This window comes from Ammodytes marinus (genome assembly GCF_949987685.1).
Source record: "Ammodytes marinus genome assembly, chromosome: 20".
Taxonomy (NCBI): domain Eukaryota; kingdom Metazoa; phylum Chordata; class Actinopteri; order Uranoscopiformes; family Ammodytidae; genus Ammodytes; species Ammodytes marinus.
The window spans coordinates 15,955,943-15,979,868 of record NC_137224.1 but is presented as its reverse complement, the minus strand read 5'-3'; the positions used below and the strand labels follow the sequence as shown (position 1 = coordinate 15,979,868).

The 23,926-nt window shown below is 39.8% G+C and overlaps 2 protein-coding genes across 2 annotated transcripts; both read left to right on the top strand.

The window, feature by feature from the left end:
- Positions 1-6,657: 6,657 nt before the first annotated feature.
- Positions 6,658-16,150, top strand: glp2r (glucagon-like peptide 2 receptor; the record flags this gene model as incomplete). Its single annotated transcript, XM_080048762.1, has 13 exons — positions 6,658-6,753; positions 8,948-9,044; positions 9,129-9,233; positions 10,493-10,614; positions 10,904-11,010; positions 12,106-12,262; positions 12,393-12,552; positions 13,881-13,941; positions 14,029-14,095; positions 14,210-14,298; positions 14,702-14,840; positions 14,940-14,981; positions 15,773-16,150. 13 exons carry the CDS (start codon positions 6,658-6,660, stop codon positions 16,148-16,150), a joined length of 1,620 nt encoding a protein of 539 aa, XP_079904888.1.
- A 2,146-nt stretch (positions 16,151-18,296) lies between these two features.
- On the top strand, positions 18,297-23,050 carry pts (6-pyruvoyltetrahydropterin synthase). The gene is made up of 6 exons (XM_080048917.1): positions 18,297-18,439; positions 19,692-19,771; positions 19,890-19,912; positions 20,301-20,357; positions 21,252-21,322; positions 21,419-23,050. The coding sequence occupies exons 1-6, from the start codon at positions 18,375-18,377 to the stop codon at positions 21,540-21,542; spliced, it is 420 nt and encodes a 139-aa protein (XP_079905043.1). The 5' UTR covers positions 18,297-18,374; the 3' UTR covers positions 21,543-23,050.
- The last annotated feature ends 876 nt before the right edge of the window (positions 23,051-23,926 follow it).

Sequence of the window (23,926 nt, the reverse complement as noted above, 5' to 3'; positions counted from 1 at the left end):
TTTGGCATTAACAAAAACGCTGGAAAACTGGAAAAGAAGATTAAAAGGAAAACATTCAGCTGCAAAGCCTATAAGTAACCTGGAGTGTAGATCATGCCACTTTGAAGCCTTTTCTTCTATATACAGCCGTTTCCTTGAACACAGCTAAATCCATGGCCAGCCTTGGCCCTGGGGGTCGTTCTCCATTCACCTTGATGTGGTTGTGATGCTGTTATTTGGCTACGGAGCGATGCGGTGCCTGGAGCTGTGTTTCTGGTGTTGACCCAGGCAGGCCAGTGGACAGGATGTTCCTCAGCGTCTCTGCAGCCCCTCGGCCTATTTGTTTTTCCGGCTGAGAGCTGCCATTCTCACCCCCCCCCCCCTCCTCTCCCTCTACCATCACTCTGCCTCAGCAAGAATGTAAACACATGAAGGATGAATGCACATGTTCTGTATGTGCTGCTGTATATGCATCTGTTCATGTACAAACAAAATTACACAGCGCAGTTTGCTCAAAGCGTGAGAAACAATTCTGTGTTCGTATTCTTCTGCACCTTGATGAAAGTTTGATCCATTAATTGTAAACTCACACTACAGTACAGTGATGATGTCATTGTCATATTAGGCAAATCCGTGAAGCAATTACTCGACATGTTCACACACAGATAATCGCTGCTCTCTTGTCACTTGGCCAGAGAAAGACGTCAGGCCAGGCCACCCTCGATACCAAGAAATGTTTGTGCTCTTCACCTGAAAAATAGCCCAAACACAGCAAAGGCAGACCCGCAGGCATCAGGAGAACCCAAACTGTTTACGCACCGGCACCGCAACCTGTTTAACCTTCCACATAGCACCTGTCCACGTCCTCTAAACACTTTCTAACCCATTTGCAGGAGGATCGTAAACACTCGCGGCGCTGTGTTTACCTAATATGTGCAAAGAACACCCCCTAAGGTTGGCTTTAGACGGACCTGGACTGATGGTGGGGTGCAAGCGAAGGGATAAACCAAGGCATGTTAATGTGGCTGACCTCTTTCATCCTTCACTTGCAAATTCCATATTTTGTGTGAGAGTTGTGTGAGAGTTGTGTAACGTTCGTAACACCAAGACAATTTGATTGGTGGGAAAACAGAAAATAGTGCGTAATCATATTTAATCTTTATGAATCTTTTCACTTGCCAGTTTAAAGATCTGGGGAAAAAAAACTGACTTTCAAAGGTAATATTGTGTAACATCGTAAATAAAACTTTTGTCTGCACTGCAAGATTTACAGGGGACTGCCCATAACTCTGACGGCACACCATTCCGACAGCCTAATACGACATATTTCCACTATGGTGAAGTCAGTTTTGAGTTGGATGTTTGACAGATATTCATCAGCGACATCTCTTAACTAGTTTCAATCAGCAGTAGGACGGTGAGAACCCCAACCAGCCCTTGCACATAACCTACTTACTGTTTTGGGGAAGTTAATAAAATACTGTCTAGTTGACACAAAACCGATTACACAGGTGCGAAACTGTTAACCAAATTCTCCACCAAATGTAACTCTCAATAGATAAGAGTCCAGAGCAGCCAGGAGATAAGTGGCACTAGCTGAATAACTATAAGGTTGCCCATATGGCCTTAAATAATTGAAAACATCCTGTTTCAAATCCTGCAGTGAGGGTTGACTGAACGTTCTCTGGGAAATGGTAATACATCAAAGAAGATGAGTTCCCACTTCATCTGACAAGTGACCCCAGGAAGACAGGGCGAATATCACCAACCAATGATAAATTACCAAGATAAACTACCTGACATTAGGAGATACCATCAAACATATTCCACCCAATAGTGAGCTCATCCATCTTTTGGTGCCTTTTCTATGACTTTTAAATGTGTTTTCTCTTAACAAGCAACATTAGGGAATGCAAATCTGCATTAACAATGGATAAAATGACTGTGTGACAAGTGAATGGAATGTTCATAATGACAAAAACATGGAGAGTTATCGCCCTAAACTGTTGTTCCAATCTGGTCTAGAGGTTTTCGGTGTCGTTCAGTTAATTGGTTTGGTTTTTCAGACCCCAGTTTAAGTTCACTGTCACTACTCTTGTATACCTTTTTTATAGCAACACTGGCAGCTTTTCAACATAAATGCACTGAAAACCAGACATTACAATATACCCTCGCAACACCAAATGGCAGACAGACAATGTAAGCAACTGCTTCTGATTGAACAATCGATGTATTTAGCTTTTGAAGAACGAAACAGAGCTTAAGGATAATGCAACCAGACTTAAATACATCTGGTTGGCTGAGACCAAGCTTTAAATGAAAGCTAATTGTATTACTGTTTGTTGGCTAGCTAATTGTATTACTGTTTGTTGGCTGAATGTGTTAATTTTAGCTGTTGGCATGCTAGCATAATGTCATACTAATGAGATAATGGCAGCTGCGGGATTATTATATATTTGTTTTCGTTTTAGATTGTGTACAGCAAAAAAAATAACTTTGCAAGGTTATAATGTATAGTATCACGGACAGTTGTGTTTACAGATTGTTATGTTGCCCCTAACCAGCAAAAACAATGAAACAATCACTTGTTGATGAGGTGAGGTGCTTATGATGAGGTGCCCGCAAAATAAACTTGATGTTGTACATATATTGTTGTTATAATGAATAGTTTATTTTCACTCACCGTGAATGTGAGGAACCCTATTTGAAATTATACAAATATTCAAGACAAAAAAATGCATTGACAGTTGTAGATTTGCACATCATGATCCAGTGTCAAAAGACATGTCATATTCCATCTTGAGCAGAATTATTAACACAAAAGTCCACACAGTCCTATGCTCCTCTCCCCTAAATGTATGACATCAAAGGAGCCCTGACAAGGCTTTGTTTTTTGTCTGTCGTCCGGCTCGTGTGTTTATTTCTTGTAACTATCACATCGTATATACATAGTAACCCTAAATTCATGGGAAAACCCTTGAGAATTATACAGTGTTTGATATGAAACAAATGAAGGGGGTATATATTCCATGCTTTTGCTTCTCCAGTAGTCCAACATCTGGATGTTATACAGCTATAAAACTGTACACATTCATTCTTTATAAGGTCAATCCAAGCATTGCTCTGTATGGATTTATGTAGCATCATTGCATGAGATTGCACAGTCTGAGCCTGGATTCATTCTACTGTAAACTCTGCCAGTATGTTGGAATGTGACAAACGAGGGTCATAATAATGTTAACATATGCAGGTTTTTACCCCAAAGCGAGTAAATGGTGATTCACATTAGTGACTTGAACTTGAATTGAAATCAAGTCTCCAGCTTGTTCAAGATAAGACCTACCAGTTATTGCTGTTAGTGTTGCTACTAAATCCATTGTAATGACCAACACTTTGTCAAGGGCATCCAGCCAAACCCTGCTGCTGCCATGTTTACTACACTATCTGGGATTATGTTTGCTTTTATGAGACAGCAAATCCATGTCATTTACGGGTGCCGTAGATGAATAGAAAAGTGTACGGCTTAACATATTTCAGATGGCGTTGTTGAGCTGACTTTAATCTCGACTCGAAGTAAGTTGTTTTTGTCTTCATTATAGCCTGTATACTGGAACAGCTCATTTTGGTACCAGCCCATTGGTTTGAACATTATAATGGATCAGCTGTTATTGAGAACAGCCCATTAGTTTACTCTATAGGGACATCCAGTACTATAATTTCCATCCATAAGGTTATTCTGCAAAAGCCATTCATTTTTAAAAAGGACTTTCGCCCACACACCCCAAATAAAGTAGCCGGCATGTGTCAAAATGGGGATGTGATTTGTAAATCCAATTGATGTATTTTTGTTAAACCTCCTACGAAGAACTTCTAAATGTTCATTTAACAGCCTCACTTTTCGTCTAATGATTATAAACCAGACCATCAGCAAAAACAACGGCATTTGTATGTAGTTATTACTTATGCATTTGTTTCCCGGAACTCAAGACATATTATTATTATTCATCTTACAAAGACACATATTAATAGATTACCTCATCGGGACACATCTGAAGTCTCTCTTCATGGACGTATTCACTCGCTTCCTAAACAAATACACACGTCTCTGCCACGCTGACTTTTTGATATAACCTCTCTGAACAGAGCATGGACCTTGGGAGAAGTTTCAACCATCAAAAACCATAATGCAGGTATAAAATGAACATAAAAGTCAAACTCGAACATTAAAGGAGAAGTAAGTGATATGTTCCTTTTTGCCCACTTCCTGAGTTAGCAGTCCCCTCCCTTGTCCCGTTTCCCATTCGTCAGATAGTGCAGCGATGGAGAGCAGCGAGTCATCGTTCACGGGCACAGAGACCCGCCCCATTATAACACTTCTGATTGGATAAAAACGAGCGGGATACTCAACATTTTATCTGTCAATAACTGCAAAGCTGAATGACTGGGAGACCTGTGTTATAAACTGTGCATACGGTTTAAGTGATTTCTGTGTGAATAAAGAGTCATTTAACACTTATATTAACAACAAAAATAACATTTACTTCTCCTTTAACTCAGCCTCTTTCCTTCCTGCTGAGCACTGCTTTAAATGAGAATCCCACCATACCAACACCCAGAGGCCATGTCTGCTTTGAAAGGCTTTACTTTCAATGAAATAGTTTTAAAATAACAGTGAAAACCTTTGATATATGTATTTTGCCCCCTTTTGCTCCAAGCCTCATATTCATGCCTGTTGGCAAAGACATCATTTGAACGTATGGCCCCGTCACATGGCTGCATATTGCCATACTTATGGCGAATGAAAAAATTCAATTTTGGAGGTTCATTCGTACATCACAGTCACACATAATGGGATGGCGGATGCACCATAAGATCTTGGAACACAATAATAATCTATGAATTTCCACTGCAATGGATTCTGTCACATCCGTAGCGCGGGGGGATATTTAAAAGCTATCAGCATGTAATAAAAACACAATTGCTCCTTCTGCCCAAAATATTTCCCTTCATTTCACCTGCCTCTTCCTATTGCATGTTCATTTTGTCATCTTATCATTTTTGCCTTTCCCCTTATTTCATTGGCAATCATAAGGCCTTCATGTGGAGATATTTTCTACAGTGAATATTAGCTGCATTTGCTATTCACTGATTGACCAAGATGTTTTTTTTAAATACATTTTTCCTTAAACAAAACTCTGTAAAATGCCAGGTATACTGTAGTATCCTAAAGTTGCATTAATCAATATTTTTAAATATTAACATTTCATCAAAGGTTGTTTTGTGTGATGCGTGTTCCTTGTAATACTGATTCTGCTAATAATGGTCCCCTTTTATGCTAGCTCACACTTTTGGGTTCCCACCAGTAGAACTCTGACCGGGTATTTAGGAAATTGATTTAAAATCAAGGTTAGCCACAGCAACTTAATAAGGTGATACTATCTCTGGTGGGTTTTTTGGCTTGCTCAATTGACCCCAATTGTCCCCCCCCGCCCCCTCAAAAGAGCAATTAACCAACTTTAATAATGGATCATGCTTTTTATACTTTTTGTATATTACTTTTTCTGTCAAACTGTGTTGATAGTCTTTCTTTTAGCATTGAATTGAATACAAGAAAAGAGAAGACATTCCACTCATCCATTCCTTGCTAACAGACTTGTTGGAATGAAAGAGGTGCCTATCATCTCTGGTGAGACAGGTGTCATGCTGGGGCACGAGGCGACTTTGGCCTGGCGCGCTCTCCCTTTCTGCCTGCCAGTGTTTGGCTTCAGTGCTGTTAGTTTACACTAGATCCCCATTAGTGTCAGGAGCCCTGGGTGATGCATATAGCTACTGTGTGAGATGGCTAAACAAAGGGGGAGGGATCAGTGTCTTGCCATAATGTCTACTTTACAGGTGGTTGTAGATTTTTCGCATGTATTTTTTAAGTAGGCCTACAGTTTTTTATTTTTTTCTAAATGTATGAAAATGTTCATATTGGCTTTTGGTACATTATACCTATAGCCAATGTATACCCATTCGTTTTCTTTGTGATTTCGTTTTCCCAGGACAACTAAGTTAGTCCAGTTACGGGGCCTTATCTTGATTGGTCGGGGGAGGACGAGGGTGGGAGAGGCGATCTGTCGGTGAGGATCTGCAGGCTTCTCTCTCAGTTTGTGCAGTGTCTATAGAGAGCATACACAGACAGACAGACAGAGAGACAGACAGAACAACCTCCTGCACAGTATGAGAGATCGACCCGGACAGTAGTGCTGGAGCTGCAACCAAAGGACTTCTTTTTTCATCTAGAATACCCCTCCAGATTAAATACTGAAACATTCCTTCTTTGGAGGAACCAGTGCTTGAGATTTTGTTGGGAAAATTGCTGGATAAGATTCTACTGAGAATTTGGGAAACGATACGGCGAGATTAAAAAAACAGGAGAGGAACACTTTCTTTTTTTTCTGGCATACCATCCTCCAACATTCAACCAACACATTCTCAGTAAACCCCTCCTGGAGCTATACATGCAAGGAGGTCGAGTTCGCATCAACACTATCAGGTGTGGAAAGCAAGGAGAGAGTGGACGTCAGGAGATCAAACAAGGATGAGTGAGAGGCCTCGTGGGTTGTAGGGGGTCAGGTGTAAGGTAGCAGACAAGCTCCGAAAAAACAGCTGCTTTCAATGTAAACACACTGCACCATGCCAACCCTGCTGCCAACCGGGCACAAGAGGACTAGGACTACCGAAGGACACACCTGCCTGCTCCTGTTATTCTTTGTCAACTTCAACCACCAGGTAAATGAATACTTAAAAAAATGCATGCAAACAAGCATTAGACTTTTAAAAGAAGATATTCAAGTCCTGTATCATTGGACATTACAGGGAGTCAAAGGGAGTCAAAGTGAAAATGGGAGCTGTCTGATGGATGGATGATGCCACATAGGCAAATGCACATTCATCTTTAACATTTAATTTAAAATGTAATATTTTTCAAATGAACCTTGACTCAACAGAAGCATCTAATTCTTGCGTAACACAATGTAAGCCATTAATTACAGACAGAAATTAAAGAACTAATACACCATGTAGCCAATTGTTTATTGTATTATTATCTTGTATCAATCCTTTTTCATATGGAGTTTGGGATACAAGAGGTCCCTTTGTTTTTATGCCTGTTCTCCCATATCTACTTTTCCAAATAATTTCCTTCAAAATCGCAGTCTAGTCACATGCAGGATTATAAACAACTTGATATCTGTTTTGGAAATCAAATAAGAGGGAATGTTGTTGTTCCCTTGGGATGGAAGAAAAAAAAAGCAGAGAACAAACACTCCAAATATTAGACAATAACACGACCACACGGCACTTTGTAAGTTCGTCTGTGCAACTTTTAGTTTGATCATCTTAAAATACAGTGAATATTCAGGGGGACTTGAGTGATCAAGCAGGTGAATTCTCAGAGGAGACAACAGGGGAAGATGAGGAGACAGCTTGCCCCTTGTCTACCCTTCATCGGTCGGTGAGTCTTCCTAGACAGGTTCTTCTTGACAAGACAAGCCTCAGCGGATTGATACGTCCTCTCTCTCTTGTCAGCCGTTTCACATGAGAAATCTTGTGTGAGTGGCACAGGTTGCAAGATAAGTCACCACCGGCCCAAACAAACACAAAGAGGTTGCAGAGTTCGGCTGCTTTCTCACTGGGGTGTGAAAATGGTTGCAAAGTGTTCGGTCTAAATATGAAAGCTACCGTCCTAAAAATCCTGACACTGAATTATTAATGGCCAGGAACGTCGGCTGGGGTCTGCTGTTTGCTTCTCCAATCGGAAACGCTCACTAATGACAGCAAATTCAGGAAGAATCAACATGTATGACTGTGCATTAAGTAATGTGATAACTATCAGTACAATGAGCTGTTGTCAGGGAACAAAAACACAAACACACACACACAAACACACACACACACACACACACACACAAAGGTTTCATATCATTCCCACATCAAGGTGTGTTTACATTGCTGCAGGGCAGGCATCACACTATGCAGACAGACAGGTTGATACATGGCCTGTGACAATTTCAGGTTTCGCATAGGTGGAATAAGCCCAATAGCTGTGTGAAGGTGGGCCTTATTAAACACTCCCACCAAGTGGGTAAATACAAATACTGCAACATCTACTGCTGACGATACAGTGACATGGGTTTTTTCACTTAAATAAATTAAATCATTCAAACTATTTTATATAGATAAGATTATCATTCTCAAGTCCTAAAGTGTGCCATTATAACATTCAGAACACAGTTGTAATCAAAGTTAGTATGTTTGTAACTAGAAAATACGACTTAACATTGATGGCTTAAAGGTGGAGTCAGCGATTCCTTAGAATGCTTGTTGTCAAAACCTTTTTTGGTCAAAACAATGAATATCTAATCAGAAGATCATGTGTGCGCTGACACTACAGTGTCAATGAAAAGTCTAGACTGTAAATGGGCATGTTGCTATGCTGGGCCCCCTTTGTTTACATCCTGTGTTTATATGAGTTTAGCCTAGGCTGTGTAGATACACCAGCCCACACACAGTACAGAGAGGTTGCGGATCGAGAGGACATAATCAGTGATTTTTTAATTTTTTTAAGATATTATTATTTATTGATAGTACAGAGACAGAGTTGAAATGGGGCAGAGAGGGGAGTGACATGCAGAGAACGACCGCGGGCTGGAATCGAACCCGGGTCCGCTGCTGGCATAGGCCCATGGGGGGGACGCCCTACCAACTGAGCTAAGGGCGCCCCCATCAGTGATTTTGACATAAAGTGATTTTGACAAATAGCATTCTCTAGAATCGCTTACTCCACTTTTAAATAATCAGAGTTTTGTAGAATGGATTATTTAATGAACTTTCATAAACATGTTAATAACAACATTATCTTAAATGTTACTTTTCAGATTATTCAAGCAACAACTTCTGTATGACTTTTTTAATCCTCATGCAGGTAACAGGCTCAGTGCTCGCAAGCTTGATCACTCAACGCACCGAGTACTGGGAGAACTGCAACAGGACTCTGGAAACAAGGGCGCTCTCAGAAACTGGTGAGCTTTCCTGTCAAGTTTTTCCTGGCTAGATAGTGGATTGATAAAACCGTTTTGAAAGTCCTGATCTTTATTGTTTTCCAGGGATCTACTGTAAAGGAACGTTTGACACGTTTGTGTGTTGGCCCCATTCATCTCCTGGAAATGTGTCGGTCCCCTGTCCTTCTTACTTACCGTGGATCAGCGAGGGTAATGTTACGATTTACCACAACACTTCAGAAATGAGGCCACAAACTGATAAATAAATAAAAAGAAACAGTCATAGTAGCTTGTGTCTTTTTACACGGATTGTGCCTTGTAAGGATCAGAATGCTGTTGTTATGTCACTCATTTCAAGCAGTCACTGAGTGCATCATGAGACAGGCTGCTGTAGGAGCTCTTCCCAGGATTAAGTGTTTAACAGTGCAGTAAAATGTTTAAACATGTAATTCCACAGTCATGCTCTAAATGGGAAGCAGTAGTCTGACAACCATTAAGGAGGGCTCAATCTAATCTGCCGTGTCTGATCGGTTTTTAGACATGCTAGGCTCTAGGGATGCCAGTCAGTGAGTTGGTTCACTACCCACTACTGGATGAGTTTCCATGACATGCACTCATATTCCCCTCTGGAAGAATTTCAATCACTTTGTTGATCATGTTTCACATTAGGACCATCATCAAGTCAGAACTTCAAGTTATCCAATAGGCTACTTTGATTTATGACCAAATACCTGCAGAACTAATGGCATCCCAGACTTTGAGTTTTGAGATAATTATCACATTTGCCATCATGCTAAACTATGATACTTAAAGTAAACTCTTTACCTGCTATAGAAAAGCATGTTAACGTTGTAAATGTAGCATTCTGTCTTCAGCATAACTCGAAGTCAATTTATGGCACTTTTCCACTTCATCCCATTCTATCTACTCGCCTTTGTTATCGGGTACTATTCTGAAGGTTGTTTTCCATAACAAGATGATAGCAGTGCATCTGTGTAGCTCGGGTGTCGTCGAATGATGATGCTCTGACCAATCACTGTTAAGTACCTGGTACCTACTTTTTTGGAACCTCGACCGGATAGGTACTTTCAAATAGTGGAAAATCAAAGAAGGAGGGTAGAGCAGAGAAGACATGGTACCATGTAGAGGACAAGAGCCATTAGTGCTCAAAGCAAAGCCAGATTGAGGCACTAGTTTGGCTGCATTAAGACATGTCCAAATGATGGCGATTGTCAAATGATCTGGAAAAAGTTTGAATGACTACAGTACACCATCGCTGTGTAATTAGTAATTTTTTCATGTTTAAAAATGAACCATACACATCAAATAAATTAATTTAACTGTATAATAATGTGTAGAAAAACAACAACTTTTCATCATAAGTTAAAATTGTCCCATTAGTAAGCTCTCCACTGACTGTATTGACGGAGGAAGACATGCATATTGATGTGTCTTTCAATGACTTGCAGACAGCTCCAGGAGGGCACACCGAGAATGCTTAGGAAGTGGGAAGTGGCGAGTGAGGAGGAACTCCTCCGAGCCCTGGAGGGACGAATCAGAATGTAAGGAAGACCGATACTTTAAAGACAAGGTAAGCAGTAGGAGGAGGGGGGTCTCTAAAATAGATTTCAGCTGGAATACCAGGCAAGTATTTGGTGATTTGTGTGTTATCCTCTTGCCTTAGACATCAGCCATTCTACGACCTAAAACCATCAGGATTGTTTGCTTGACGACAGTCCTAGAACATCTGTCTTTATTAGAAACATATTTAGAGGTGCTGTGTTCCCTCTGTCAATTTCCTTGTGTGTGTGTGTGTGTGTGTGTGTGTGTGTGTGTGTGTGTGTGTGTGTGTGCGCGCGCATGTGTGTCCGTGTGTCTAGGAAGACGAAATGCATCGGCACACAGCCCTGAGGCTCATCTCGGTCATCGGCTATTCCCTGTCCCTGTCCTCCCTCACAATGGCCACTGTCTTGATGGGCATCTTGAGGTCAGTGGTGGGGGGTTGGAGTGGTCACGATGACAAAAGTCTACATTTTAGATATCATTTTGGTATATTACAACTTTGATCTGCTATGCTTAGTTCATTGAAGAAGGTAATGTTTTATAACGTAACATAACTACATGCTTACGTGTTACTGAATGTATTCACATATCATGCTAATTTTCAGGTTCAAAATGAAAATTTGGGTTTCTACTAGAAACAGTTTTAATAGTTTAGGGTCCAGAAAACCCTTGATATTTCTCACATTTTAACATTTTTGAATCTCTTAAACGCTCAGTTTTAGAGCCTGTATCTTTACAAGCCCAGTCTGCTCTGATTGGCCCTGAATCTAACTTCGGTTTGAATCTAACTGCCAGTTTGTCAGTTAGATTCAGGGGTATCAGGGGGTGTGCTTATGACATATAAAGGTTGTGCTAAATTAGGTTGGTAATAAGGGGGCGTGGCTTCTCCCCCTGTGAAGTCATAAATTGAGAGAAATCTGAATGGGGTCTTTGAACACAGTTTACCAGAAAAGTGGAGGTGGAGAAAAAGAGAGAGTTGTTTTTTCTAATACTTTGGGAGTCTAGTCACACTGGGAACCTATATGCTTGTTGATAAAATATGAAAAAGTGCATTTTGCATAATATGTAACCTTTAAAGATTGTTCATTGGTAGACATTCAACAATGAGATTAACAGTGTTGAAAGCAGCGCTAAAGCAGCCATTGCTGAAACCACCCTGACAAATAAAACTGTTGTTTGTCTTTCATTTGCCACGATGCAGCTTGTTTGTCTTCCTGTTGGAAAATCAATAATACATGGGGCAGATTTGCTTTACCTTAACTGATGATATGCATGGTTTCACAGTACCGGAAACGGCCCACAACCAAGAAAAGGCATACAGAGATGTTTATAGGACTATAAGGATTATCAATCATCAGAAATTACATTATAAAAACCTTGAGGCATGTCCATGTAATTGCATGTACCTTGATCATTTTTCACCCCCTCTAATGCCGGGACATAAGTAATGCTTTTTGCAGTTGAGCATGACATATGGATCAATGCCTTCCTTAAATTGCTACCCGTATCATTTTACCAGGAAGCTCCACTGCACCAGGAACTACATCCACATGAATCTGTTTGTGTCGTTCATCCTGAGAGCCATGGCTGTCATTTCCAAGGAAATCATATTATACATCATGTATTCCAACCTACCCAAGGATGAACCTGGATGGAACTCTTACTCAAGCTCCGTGGTATAAAGAAAACTTCCTTATTTTTCATATGATAGGCGATATGTGAGTGCAGGACCTTGCTGTAGCCATGTTCAGCAGTTTGAACCAGCCATACTGTTTACAAGACTAATTTGACATCTTTTTTCAACAGATGTCAGTGATGTGCAAATTATCCAAAGTGTGCATGGAATACTTTGTGGCCTGCAACTACTTCTGGTTGTTGGTGGAGGCCATTTTCCTGCACACACTGCTCTTCACAGCTGTGCTGACCAAGAGACGATTGCTGAAGAAGTACATGCTGCTAGGATGGGGTAAAGTGTCAAGGAATTGTTTCAAACAATGTGTGTGTTTGTGTGTGTGTGTGTGTGTGTGTGTGTGTGTGCGCACTTGCGTGTGTGTGTGTATGTATGTGATCATGCCTGAAGAAAGCATGAAGGAGTCAGTAAAGATATTAATGAGTCACTGCAATCATATTGTACGTACATTTTGGTTTGGTGCTGAATTCTGAGTCTTCCCCAAACACAGCTCTTTGAAGTATTGTTTCCATATTTTGATCCAAGTCAAGTAAATAAGAAAGAGTAAAGTATTTGAGTCTGATATTAAAGGATAACTTGCACTAATAATTATTTCTTCTAAACAAATCCAAAGAAATCACTGAGCTTTTTTATCTAAAGTGAGTGTTGAGGGACTTGCACACATCCTGGTGTTGGTTCTTTCATGGGATTTTTATCTTTATTTGTATACAAGAAAAACATTGAATGACAACTGCCTTTGATATTTTCAATGTCCAGCAGACATAATGTAAAATCTTGACATTGTTTTAGGTGTAGTTACTTCTCCAGTGTGTAAAAGATTATCCATACATATGAATTGCAATTCATATAATGTATAAACATTAATACTAAGGCTGCATTCTCTTTCTTTTTGTATTATACATGCTACATCTGACCATAAAAAGAATATAGTAAGCATGAAGTAGGCATAGAATTGGGACATACTTGTACCTATTTATTTCATCATAACATTGCGCCTTGATCTTGCTTCTTGCTTTTATATCCGTCAATGTGATGTCACTTCCGGTGCGCACTGGATTGTGTGTCAGAATCAACCAAATAGGATGCTGTTTTCAACACTAAAAATCTTGACCGTATGTAGTAGACATACTGTGTAGTAGACACAGTATTTTTCAAGCATACTTAATCTGACCACAATAATTGGGACATCCTTAATCTTTCTCTACCATACTAAATAGCCAAACAAGTATTGGTATTGCAACACAGGGTAAATCTGAAAATTCTGTACATTTCCAACTATGATGCCCCCTTGGGGTAGTATTGCAAAAAAGTCACAGACAATCACAAGTGAAACCCAGGAACATTGAGATCAATTGGCTAAAAGCAGCTGCCTTATACACGTTATTTTAAATAAACAGTTGCCACGGAGGAATTTCAAACATGCTGTAATCATGCATATGGTTTACACACACTGGCTTTTAGAATAAATAACTTCTTTGGAAACTACAAACTGTTATCAACAGGGTTAAATGAACTAAATGTGCATTTGTAATTCATTTAAATGTTTTATAACATTGATCTTTCGAATATAACGTGTAGCATCTTGTGCTTTGGATACTCTTCAGGAACACCTGTCTTGTTTGTCACACCATGGACAGTGGTCAAGATTTTAAAAGAAAACATAGAGTGAGTGTTTATTACACATTTCACAATAAATGAATTCAAATCGTTCTCCATTGCTTTACTTTTTTTGAATTTATTTTATTCCCTCAGATGCTGGTCAATTGTGAACAGATGGTACTGGTGGATAATAAGAGGCCCGATTACATTATCAGTGCTGGTAAGTGACGTTTATGAACCGATCCTTAAAAGCCTTTTATTGGAAACAAAGTACAGTGATTCAAATAGGTTACAGATAAGGTTACTTTCAATCTTTCTTGGATGTGTGTTGCAGGTCATTTTCTTTATATTCATCAAGATTCTGATGCTGCTGCTGTCCAAGCTTAAAGCAGATCAGGTGAAATTTACCGACTACAGATACAGGTATTTTTTATTATTTTTTATTTGAACATTATCTTGACTAAATAATGTAACTGCTTCCAAATCAAAAGGTCAGGAAAAAGGTTTCAGCTAGACAGAACTGTTTCCTAAGTGAGGTCTTCAAACATTTCACAGTTCAGTAGGTTCCTGGTTTAACATTTAAATGTTAATCACTAACATAGTTCAGCACAAACTCAAATGTCAACCCCCATAAGATCCTCACTATAGCACAAATGTCACAGAGGGATGGGAGCTCATGCATAACCATTAACATAACTTCCTTTGTGCTATATTGTGTCCTTTGCTCTTTTAATCATTGTACCAGGACCATTTTGTATGTGCCTAGCAGTCAGTGTAATATGAACCACTTGTATGTATATACTGTATTTTCTTTTGTGCCCTTCAGCCTGGCCAGAGCAACACTGGTACTGATTCCTCTGCTGGGAATCCATGAAGTGGTCTTCACCGTGCTGATAGATGAATGTGTGGAGGGCAGCAGTCGCTACGCCAGGAACTTTGTCAACCTCACCCTCAGCTCATTTCAGGTAACACCTCTGAAGTGAACCACATACACTGCCTATAGTCTTTTTTCTTCTTAATCCACATTAACCGTAATTATTTCATGTGTAACCTCTTTCTTTCAGGGATTCTTAGTTGCTGTGCTGTACTGTTTTGCCAATGGAGAGGTACGTTTCTTCTTATGCCTGTATTGAGAATTTCATGGATGAAATTTGTTGTAGAGTCATAATTGTCTTGTAAATATTGGAGCATTTAGTCACATAAAAACAAGATATAGGCCTATTTCTCTCTGAAACTGAAAACTTAACTGACTCGAAATTAATGTGTTCATGTGTTTAACAGTGTTTTTAGTACCGGTATATGTTAACATATTCCCTGTAATAATGTTATGAGGTGATAATTTGTCAGGTGATGTTCCACTGCCACCAAATGGCAAACAATATATTAACGCTGCTTTAAAGAAGCACTAATCAATTTTTTTATACAAACAATCAATCAATGTAGGGCGATAAGAGTCCCTCCCACAGTGCCTTAACATTCATCAGGTTTCTTTTAGTAACCAGTTTACTCAGCCAATCTAACAACACTGTTACATGCTGTAGTAAGATTTCTCCATTTCCCTAGACCTTATTTTGGAAGTCTATTTAAGCTGTTAGGGATAGAGATATATGTGGCAGAGGAATGAGCATTATAAGAAATCTATCTAGGGAAATACGACCTGTCTAATATCCTACCCTGATTACAGAAAAAAAAATTATTTTTGATTGTATGACGCTTCAGAAATCGGCTTATCACAGGAAGCGGACTGTAACCTGGTCACCTATTTGCCTGTTAATATACTGATAGTGAAATTAAGCAGCTAGAGAGTCAGAATGGAGAGACTTTCTTTAGTTGACCATGCCATTTAAACATGTAGTGGTATAACTGCTCAGACATTTTTCTTCTTTCTGATTTTTAGGTCCAAGCTGAACTGAAGAAGCGCTGGCAGCTTTTCCTGTTCACCAACCACTTCCAGGTGCGGAGCTGTTTCGGAGGCGTGCCCCTCAAACACCTGTGGAAGTGCACCAGAGGGCACCGGCCCTCCAGGCAGAGTGACTCCTACGACGAAGGGGGAACCTCCACAACCCACCAACACATGCTCCAGGTGGCCCTACACGGGGGAGGAGGAGGAGGAGGAGGAGGGCTCGGACCAGGAGAAGTGAGAGGGGGTCAGGGCTCCAAAGGCTGTGACCAGGCAGGGCTTGACTTTCTCACCAGGAAGAGCCTGTCCAGTAGTGATGGAGAGATGACACACGGGGAGACCATGGAGGAGATTCTGGAGGAGAGCGAATTCTGATCTTCATTTAGCTTGTTGGTAACTTTTAATGGCCGAAAACATGGACATGATGCCTACTGACAAACACCTGTGGGAAAGACAGAAAGGCTTCGTCCAAAGCTGGATTTATCTAAGGTGGCAACTGCTCTTGGACCGTAGGTGTCCCCAAAAGCCCCAGGTTTACCATGTGACAGATGGTTTGTGTTCATTTGATTAGTTACAAATGTGTTAGATAACTTAAAGGTGGAGTCAGCCATTCTGGAGAACGTTCGTTGTCAAAATCATTTTTAGTGAAAATCAGTGAATATCTCCTTCTGATTTAGCTACCTGTCCTTACTGTGTGTGCACTGAAAGAAAATCCAGTGCTAATGCAAAGCCTAGGCTCTGTAAATGGGCATGTTGCTAGCTACAGTGGGACCCCTTTGTTTACATACCCTTTGTGTACATACCCATTTACAGAGCCTAGGCTGTGTACTAACAGCAGATTTTTTTTGTTGCATTGCACACAGTGCGAACAGGCAGCATACATTTATTTTTTGCAGCTATCCAGACCAATCAATAAACGCCTTGTTCCAACACTTAAAGACAGTTCTCTACAGTTATTGCATACACATACAATGGTTTACATACAGTATTTGTACGTGCAGTTATCCTCACAGTGAACCTCATACTACAGTATACAAATGCAGCAGACGTGTTGAGCATTTTCCACAGATGTGTGTTTTATTTACCATGTAAAGTTTAACTACTGTATATAACATCTAACTATGTCAGGCCAGTTATAAATATCCATTTGTCACAACATCTGGATAGAAATGTGCTTATGAATACAATGTATTTGTTGTCAAAATGTGAATATTGCAAAAGGCTCTATGTGCAGCACGTTTTACAGGCTTTACTTCTTTTCTATTCTTATGAAGCTTTGAATGTATAAAAGGCATTGTGGTCACATGGTTTGTATATGTAGTCTAAAAACAATGTATGTGCACAAATTAAACATCAGTTACTGTAAGTGTTGTCTTCTTATTTATATGGACCTGACAGCTAACACTGTATAGGGTTTAAGTTCATGCCTTTAGCCACCAATATATATTTTTAATGCTACTACAAACTGAAGATAATTGGCATTTATTTTAGTAGATCCAGCTCTTAATTACATTGCTCTCAGCGCAAAATCCAATTTGTACCAAATTTCATAGAGTGCTGCTCTGGCAGTTATACAGCAGCCCGTAGCGCCAGCTCTCTCAAGTTCACATCACAAGAACTTCCATATTGGCCCTTGCAGCTTTATTTTCCCCATAGTGTTTCTCAATTAGGACGATTGATTGTGCTCCTGTACAAAGTCTGACATACTGTCAGTTTTCCTGGCACATTGCTCTCCTGGGCACACACAACTGTATATATAAAATGTTATCACACAGTAAACACTAAACACACATCCCAACTGCATGGTTTAAAGTCAGCTGTGATTAGAAGGAGCTGCTCCAACACTGATGTGCAGTAGGTGCTATGACACGTGCCCATACATTCTCAATAATGTTTTGTGTAATTACTATGTAGCTATAAAATACATTTGAAATGTGTAACTATCTGACATACTGTATGACGTGCCTATCTGCATTTGACTGGTGGTGTCTTATTTGCTCAAAGTGGATTAGTTAAAGAAGACCACAGTCTGTGATTAGATTAGCAATTAATCACAGGCATGCCTGAAAATCTGTTTTGACACAGAGAGAGAGAGAGAGAGAGAGAGAGAGAGAGAGAGAGAGAGAGAGAGAGAGAGAGAGAGAGAGAGAGACGTGCTGGATGATAGCAGGAGGGTCACAGGCCACTGCTGATTTTGTTAACTTACTATAAAACAAAGGGACACCCTAAGTGTATAATTGTAAATATTTACTCCACTGAACAGGCAGATAAGCGGCTGTAGCGACAGAATATAGGCTAGGCTATAGTTTAAAGAAAAAGGTGTCTCAAATAAAGCGGGAGATTTTTCGTGCGTTTCTCATCCGCTCAACCTGGGTGCTCCGTGAATGCCTGATGTGGACCATGTGAGTTGCATTTACGCCCTGGTTTGAACCAATGACGAGGCAGCGTCAGTCACGGGGGCTGGAGCGGGGCAGCATAATATTTCATCCCCTCTCTTTCCGGCCGCTCAGCACATTCTCTCCCTCTATTCTCTCTCTTTCTCTCTCTCTCTCTCTCTTTCTCTCTCTCTCTCTCTTTATCTCTATCTCTGGTACCGACCATGGCAGAGCGGATAGGATACATCACCCGAACCCAGAGTTTCAGCGCGTGTCACCGGCTCCACAGGTAGCCCGTCCTCCGCTCCTTATTATGAGCCAGACCGTTATAGACAGACATAGCCTCCGTTAACTCCGCCCGGCTGCATTACTGATACTCGGCACAGTGTAGTATAGCCGCTATACTACACTGTGCCGATACGAGAAGCAGTGATGTAGGGGTTTTGCATTTTATGAGATGTATTCTTTTTTCTTTCTTTTTTTCTTAGAAATAAGCATTTCGACAGATTTCCTTGGCTACTACTGGAGCAAACAATGTATCCGTGTTACAGTTCATAGAGCGGTTAAGAGGAGGAGAAGGGGGATGTTGCCAACAGCCTTCTTTGTTTATTTTGAACAAATAAAAGCTGCAGGCATTAGCGCCAGTCTCGTGGGATTTGTAGTTCATTTGAATCCCCATATAGGGTACACTAGGCGGCCTACTGCAGTTGTACAAGTGCAAGCGCTGGTGCTGCTTTCACGTGCTGTAGTTAATATAAGACCGTGGTATCCATGAATGGCCCGTATTGGCATTCTCTGAAACCTTTAATAATCCTGTACTTCTCAAACTTTTTATATAATTATATATACATAATTACAATACAGTGATGTGCCATCAGTGTCTGACTTATTAAACAAAATTGTAACTTTAAAAAGAAACGATGTAATAACACTTCCAAGGCATTGCCTGCACTTCTAAATTAGTGCAAAACATTCTAGTATGATCATTTAAGTACTCATTTATGCATGACTTATCCCAACGTACCCATTGTGAATCAATGCTATAACTGATCATACCAACCGAGGTCAAAGTGGCAGGGCAAATAAAAAGTTACATAAAAACATTTCTTGGTTAATTGTTTAAACTATTACATTTGAGAAAAAAGGTGAAATCTTACGATGTTTTTGACAGGCCTAAACCTGCAGCTGTTCTGGCGATTATAATAGGCTTTTAAACATAACTTTGAACCAGAGGTTGGTAAAACAATTACTTAGACAATTAACTAATCAAAATCAAAATAGCAGCAATCTCAATTAGATTTATGTTTACCGTTACCAATCAATGGACTCATTTATTCTTGTCTTCTCTTTGTGATTAATACAATCTACAACTTCTATACTTCGTAAAGAGTGCACACGAAGGCATCACGCGTCAATAAACCCAGGGCAAACTTTCCCATCTTGACCTGTTAAATCATGTGTCACAAACATGACTGTAAAAACAGATAGAGATTCTGTGACGCAACAAGGTTCTTATGAATGTTGCTTTACCTTTTTCCCAGCATCCACCTGAGTGACGAGGAGAATAAAAGTGTTTATGGAAAGTGCAACCATCCCAATGGCCATGGACACAACTACAAAGGTTTGTCACACTCATGTCATCTACCTCTGTCGTGTTCACAAACACATGACAACACATGTAAACAAACAGCCATTTTCGACACCTCCCACTAATGTAGTGCTCTCTGTTCTGTCCACAGTGGAGGTGACAGTGCGTGGAAATGTAAGTATATGGCATAACCATACTGCAATATGGTCATAACATGGAATACATCTGAAATTCAGGGTTAGGGTTAGTGTGTTTTTTCTTTCATCTTGAAAACTAAAAGGAACTCAGATCCAGTATTTCCCCCAAAATCATTTTATGTCTGCCAGTGAGGAGGAGCAGAGTAAAATATGCAATGGGTTTATTTTAGGTTTGCATGTTAATGGCTAAAATTTGACAAACTAGAAAATGAAATGAAAGATGATACAATTATAAAAACCTGTTGATCTAATAATCCATATTCATTTGACCTAATACTTGCCGTGAACTTCAACAAAGAAACACACTGTACTGTAGAGGAACCACAGACATTTTTTTCAACTTTATTCCTGTGTGTCCACCACAGATCGATCGTCACACTGGCATGGTCATGAACCTGACAGACTTGAAGAGGTACATTGAGGTAAGATCATCTAATAGAACCTGTACTTGAGTATATCCATTTCATGCCACTTTGTACCCTTACTCCACTTCATGTCAGAAAAGCAAATGCACTACTTTGAACTACACCACATTTATATGATAACTTAAAGGTGGATTCAGCGACTCTGGAGAACGCTTGTTGTCAAATGACTTTTTTGTCAAAATGAGTGAATATCTCCTACTCACGGTCCGCTACTGTGTTTGTGTGTGTGAAAAAAAAATCCAGTGTTAATACACAGCCTATGCTCTGTTAATGGGCATGTTGCTAGCTACGGTGGGTCCCCGTCTGTTTACATACCCTTTGTTTACATACCGGTTCACAGAGAAGAGTGTGTCTTTTGAACCGTCTTACTATTGCAGTCACAGTGTGAACATAAAATGACCCAAAGGAAAAAATGTTAACATTCTTTTTATTTTACCTTCTGAATCGGGACAAAGCAAGCCAGCTACAGTGTGTGAAAGCGTTTGCCCCGTTCATGCAACGTGTCAGCTCTGACTAAACATGTGTGATTCATTTTATATACCTCTGCTGGATCTTAAAGGAATACTTCACCCATATGGAACAGGCGTTCTATCATTATAAAATCACTATTATAATATAATGAATGAGGTTTTTCTTCCCTCTGTCTTCCCTCAGTCTTCCCTTGGCCCAGCTGTCCTGTTAATCTTAGCCCTTACTGTGATGTCACAGTAAGGAAAATGTAGGGTTAGACAATGAGACCATAAAACACTCTTTCTGCCTTTTCTCAGGCTAGGATGAACCAATTTGAATTTTTTTTGCACATTTATACTAAATAGGATCTCAGAATTCAATACACCTTCATATTCCCACTGGTGAAGTAGGTATTTAATGCACACTGCTATTCTGCAACAGGAAGTCATCATGATTCCGTTGGACCATAAAAACCTGGACAAAGACGTCCCATACTTTGCCAGTGTTGTCAGGTGAGCGGTGTACTACTTTCAGGACACTTTTATACCATTTGTATGCACATTTTGTTATGCTTATTTCCTCTGTTGTTTTCTCTCTGTACGTTATAGCACAACTGAGAACGTGGCTGTCTACATCTGGGACAACATGGTGAAGGCGCTCCCTCCAAACCTGCTCTATGAGATTAAAATTCATGAGACGGATAAGAACGTTGTTGTATATCGAGGAGAGTAGACGTCTGAATGTGTTGTTATAATGCACGTATACAAGTGCCTTTAATTTCTGTTTATTTCACCGCCAGCGATCGCATTTTCTGTTTAGTTGAGTTGATACAAGTTTATGAAGGCTGACGATATTTTTAGGGGTTAAACCTGCACTTTATGGACCAAAGTTTACATAGCAAATCCAAATGTTCAGTATTCTTGTATTGTTTGTTTTCTGGTGTTGTTCTTTGACCAGTGATTGCCTTGGTGTGTAACCGCTTCAAACATAACAACTTTTCAACAACTTCTTTAGGAATATGTTAAGATTAGCTTTTTTGTAACTTTTTTTTTCGTTTTTTTTCTGCTTCGTATCATGACCCCCTCATATCTGGGGGTCCCACCTTAGGACCCCCTTTAAAAGAATATCAGAAAGATGTACTCTATATGGACAAAGGTATTGGGCCACCTTCACATTACACCTACAGGAACTTTAATGACATCCCATTTTAAATCCATATGCATCAAAATGGAGTTGGATCACCCTTAGCAAGTTATAACAGCTCCACTCTTCTGGCAAGGCGTTTTACAAGATCTTGTGTGATATTTTCCCTTTCATCGAGAAGAACATTTGTGAGGTCAGACGCTGATGTTGGACAAGAGAGCCTGGCTCACAGTCTCTTTTTTAGTTCATCCCAATGGTTGTTGGATGGAGTTGAGGTCAGGGCTTTGTAAAGGCAAGTTATTTCACACCAAACTCATCCAACCATGGTAGAAAAGAAAAAGGGCCTTCATCCCCAAACTGTTCCTACAAAGTTGAAAGCATAGAATTGTCAAAAGATTTCCCTTCACTGGAACTAATGGAGGCCTTTCCCATGAAAACATCCCCATAGCATTATGCGCTTGTTTTATGTTGGGTTTGTAAAGAAAGGCAGCATGGCTAGGTGCTTGATTGTATGCACTGGTTGTAATACGACTGAATGAAAAACCTGAATTCATTGATTAAGAGGTGTGGCCTAACACTTGTGTCCATGTAATAGTGTATTTGGATAGATGTTTCACACCGGACACATTGTGAGCTAGCTAAATAGGGACATCTAACTGCAAAACTGTACATCTCTTAGCTTGTGGCATTAAGCCTGGTTGTGTTGCAAATTCCTGCTATGGTGTCTTACAATTAAGGAAAATCAGTGAAGTGATTATTTGTTCTGTAAATTAATGGTTATAGTTGTGTGTCGGTTTTATGCACCCGTTCCATCCCTTTTTCAGACACATTAAATACGTGTTTGAGTGACTTAGTATGTCATTCCATAAACACGTATGGGGGATTCATTACAGACAGATATGAAAAAAAGAATGGTTCAAACCCTGAGTTTTGGAAGCTGAGAAAGGCATTGCTGTCAATCATTTTTTATTCTGTTATTTAGTAATCACGAGATATTCATCTTGTGAAAACAGGATAAAAGCGCTTAATTCCATTCATCACTTATGATAATAGGTGCCATTATCTCAAAGGCAGGATGTCGTACTGTATGGAATGTAAAGCCCACTGAGGCAAATGTCTATTTGTGATATTGGGCTATACAAATAAAAAAGATTTTTTTGGCATTTTTATGCTTTATTGACAGTTTTTTAGAGACAGAGTTGAAATGGGGCAGAGAGGGGAGTGACATGCAGAGAACGACCGTGGGCTGGAATCGAACCGGGGTCCGCTGCTGGTCGAGGCCCATGGGGGGGACGCCCTACCAACTGAGCTAAGGGCGCACCCTATTTGTTCTTTTTTTGATCCACAAACTTTTTACGCGTGTCAAATGTTTAAAAAACTACATTGGATATTTTACTCTTTTTTTCACTCAGGTTTTTTTTAATGCACATTATGGAAAGTGCAGTTGACAAAATAACAGGTGGATGGAAATGGCTCGATTCAACCAAGAACCCTCATATATATAAATATAGTACAGAAATATAACTCAAACTTGGACAGAACCTAATCAACAATTTGGCATCAAATCATTTGAGCCCAATACAGTAAATATTAAAAAAAATTACAGTCTATAGTCCAATCACAGTATACTATGAGGTATGTTTTGTCATACATCATTTTCCATCTCTTATTTGTTTTGGAAATATATTCAGAAAAGGTAAAAACTTATTTCTTTTTTTGAAATTCGACAATCGATGACAGTATACATACAGTACAATGAAGTGAACTTTGTTGCCCAATTGAAGGTCAGACTTTTTGAAGAAAAAGGGGACATTGTTCTACTATAGTGTTTGATAAATGTTTTTTTTCACTCCGATCTTGGCCTGTAATGGTTTAATTAATTTCCATATGCTATGATCATCCAATTGTGGACAACCTCACATCAACATCAAGTCGGCATTTATTTTTTTATCTTTTTTGTCCAACCTCATCGG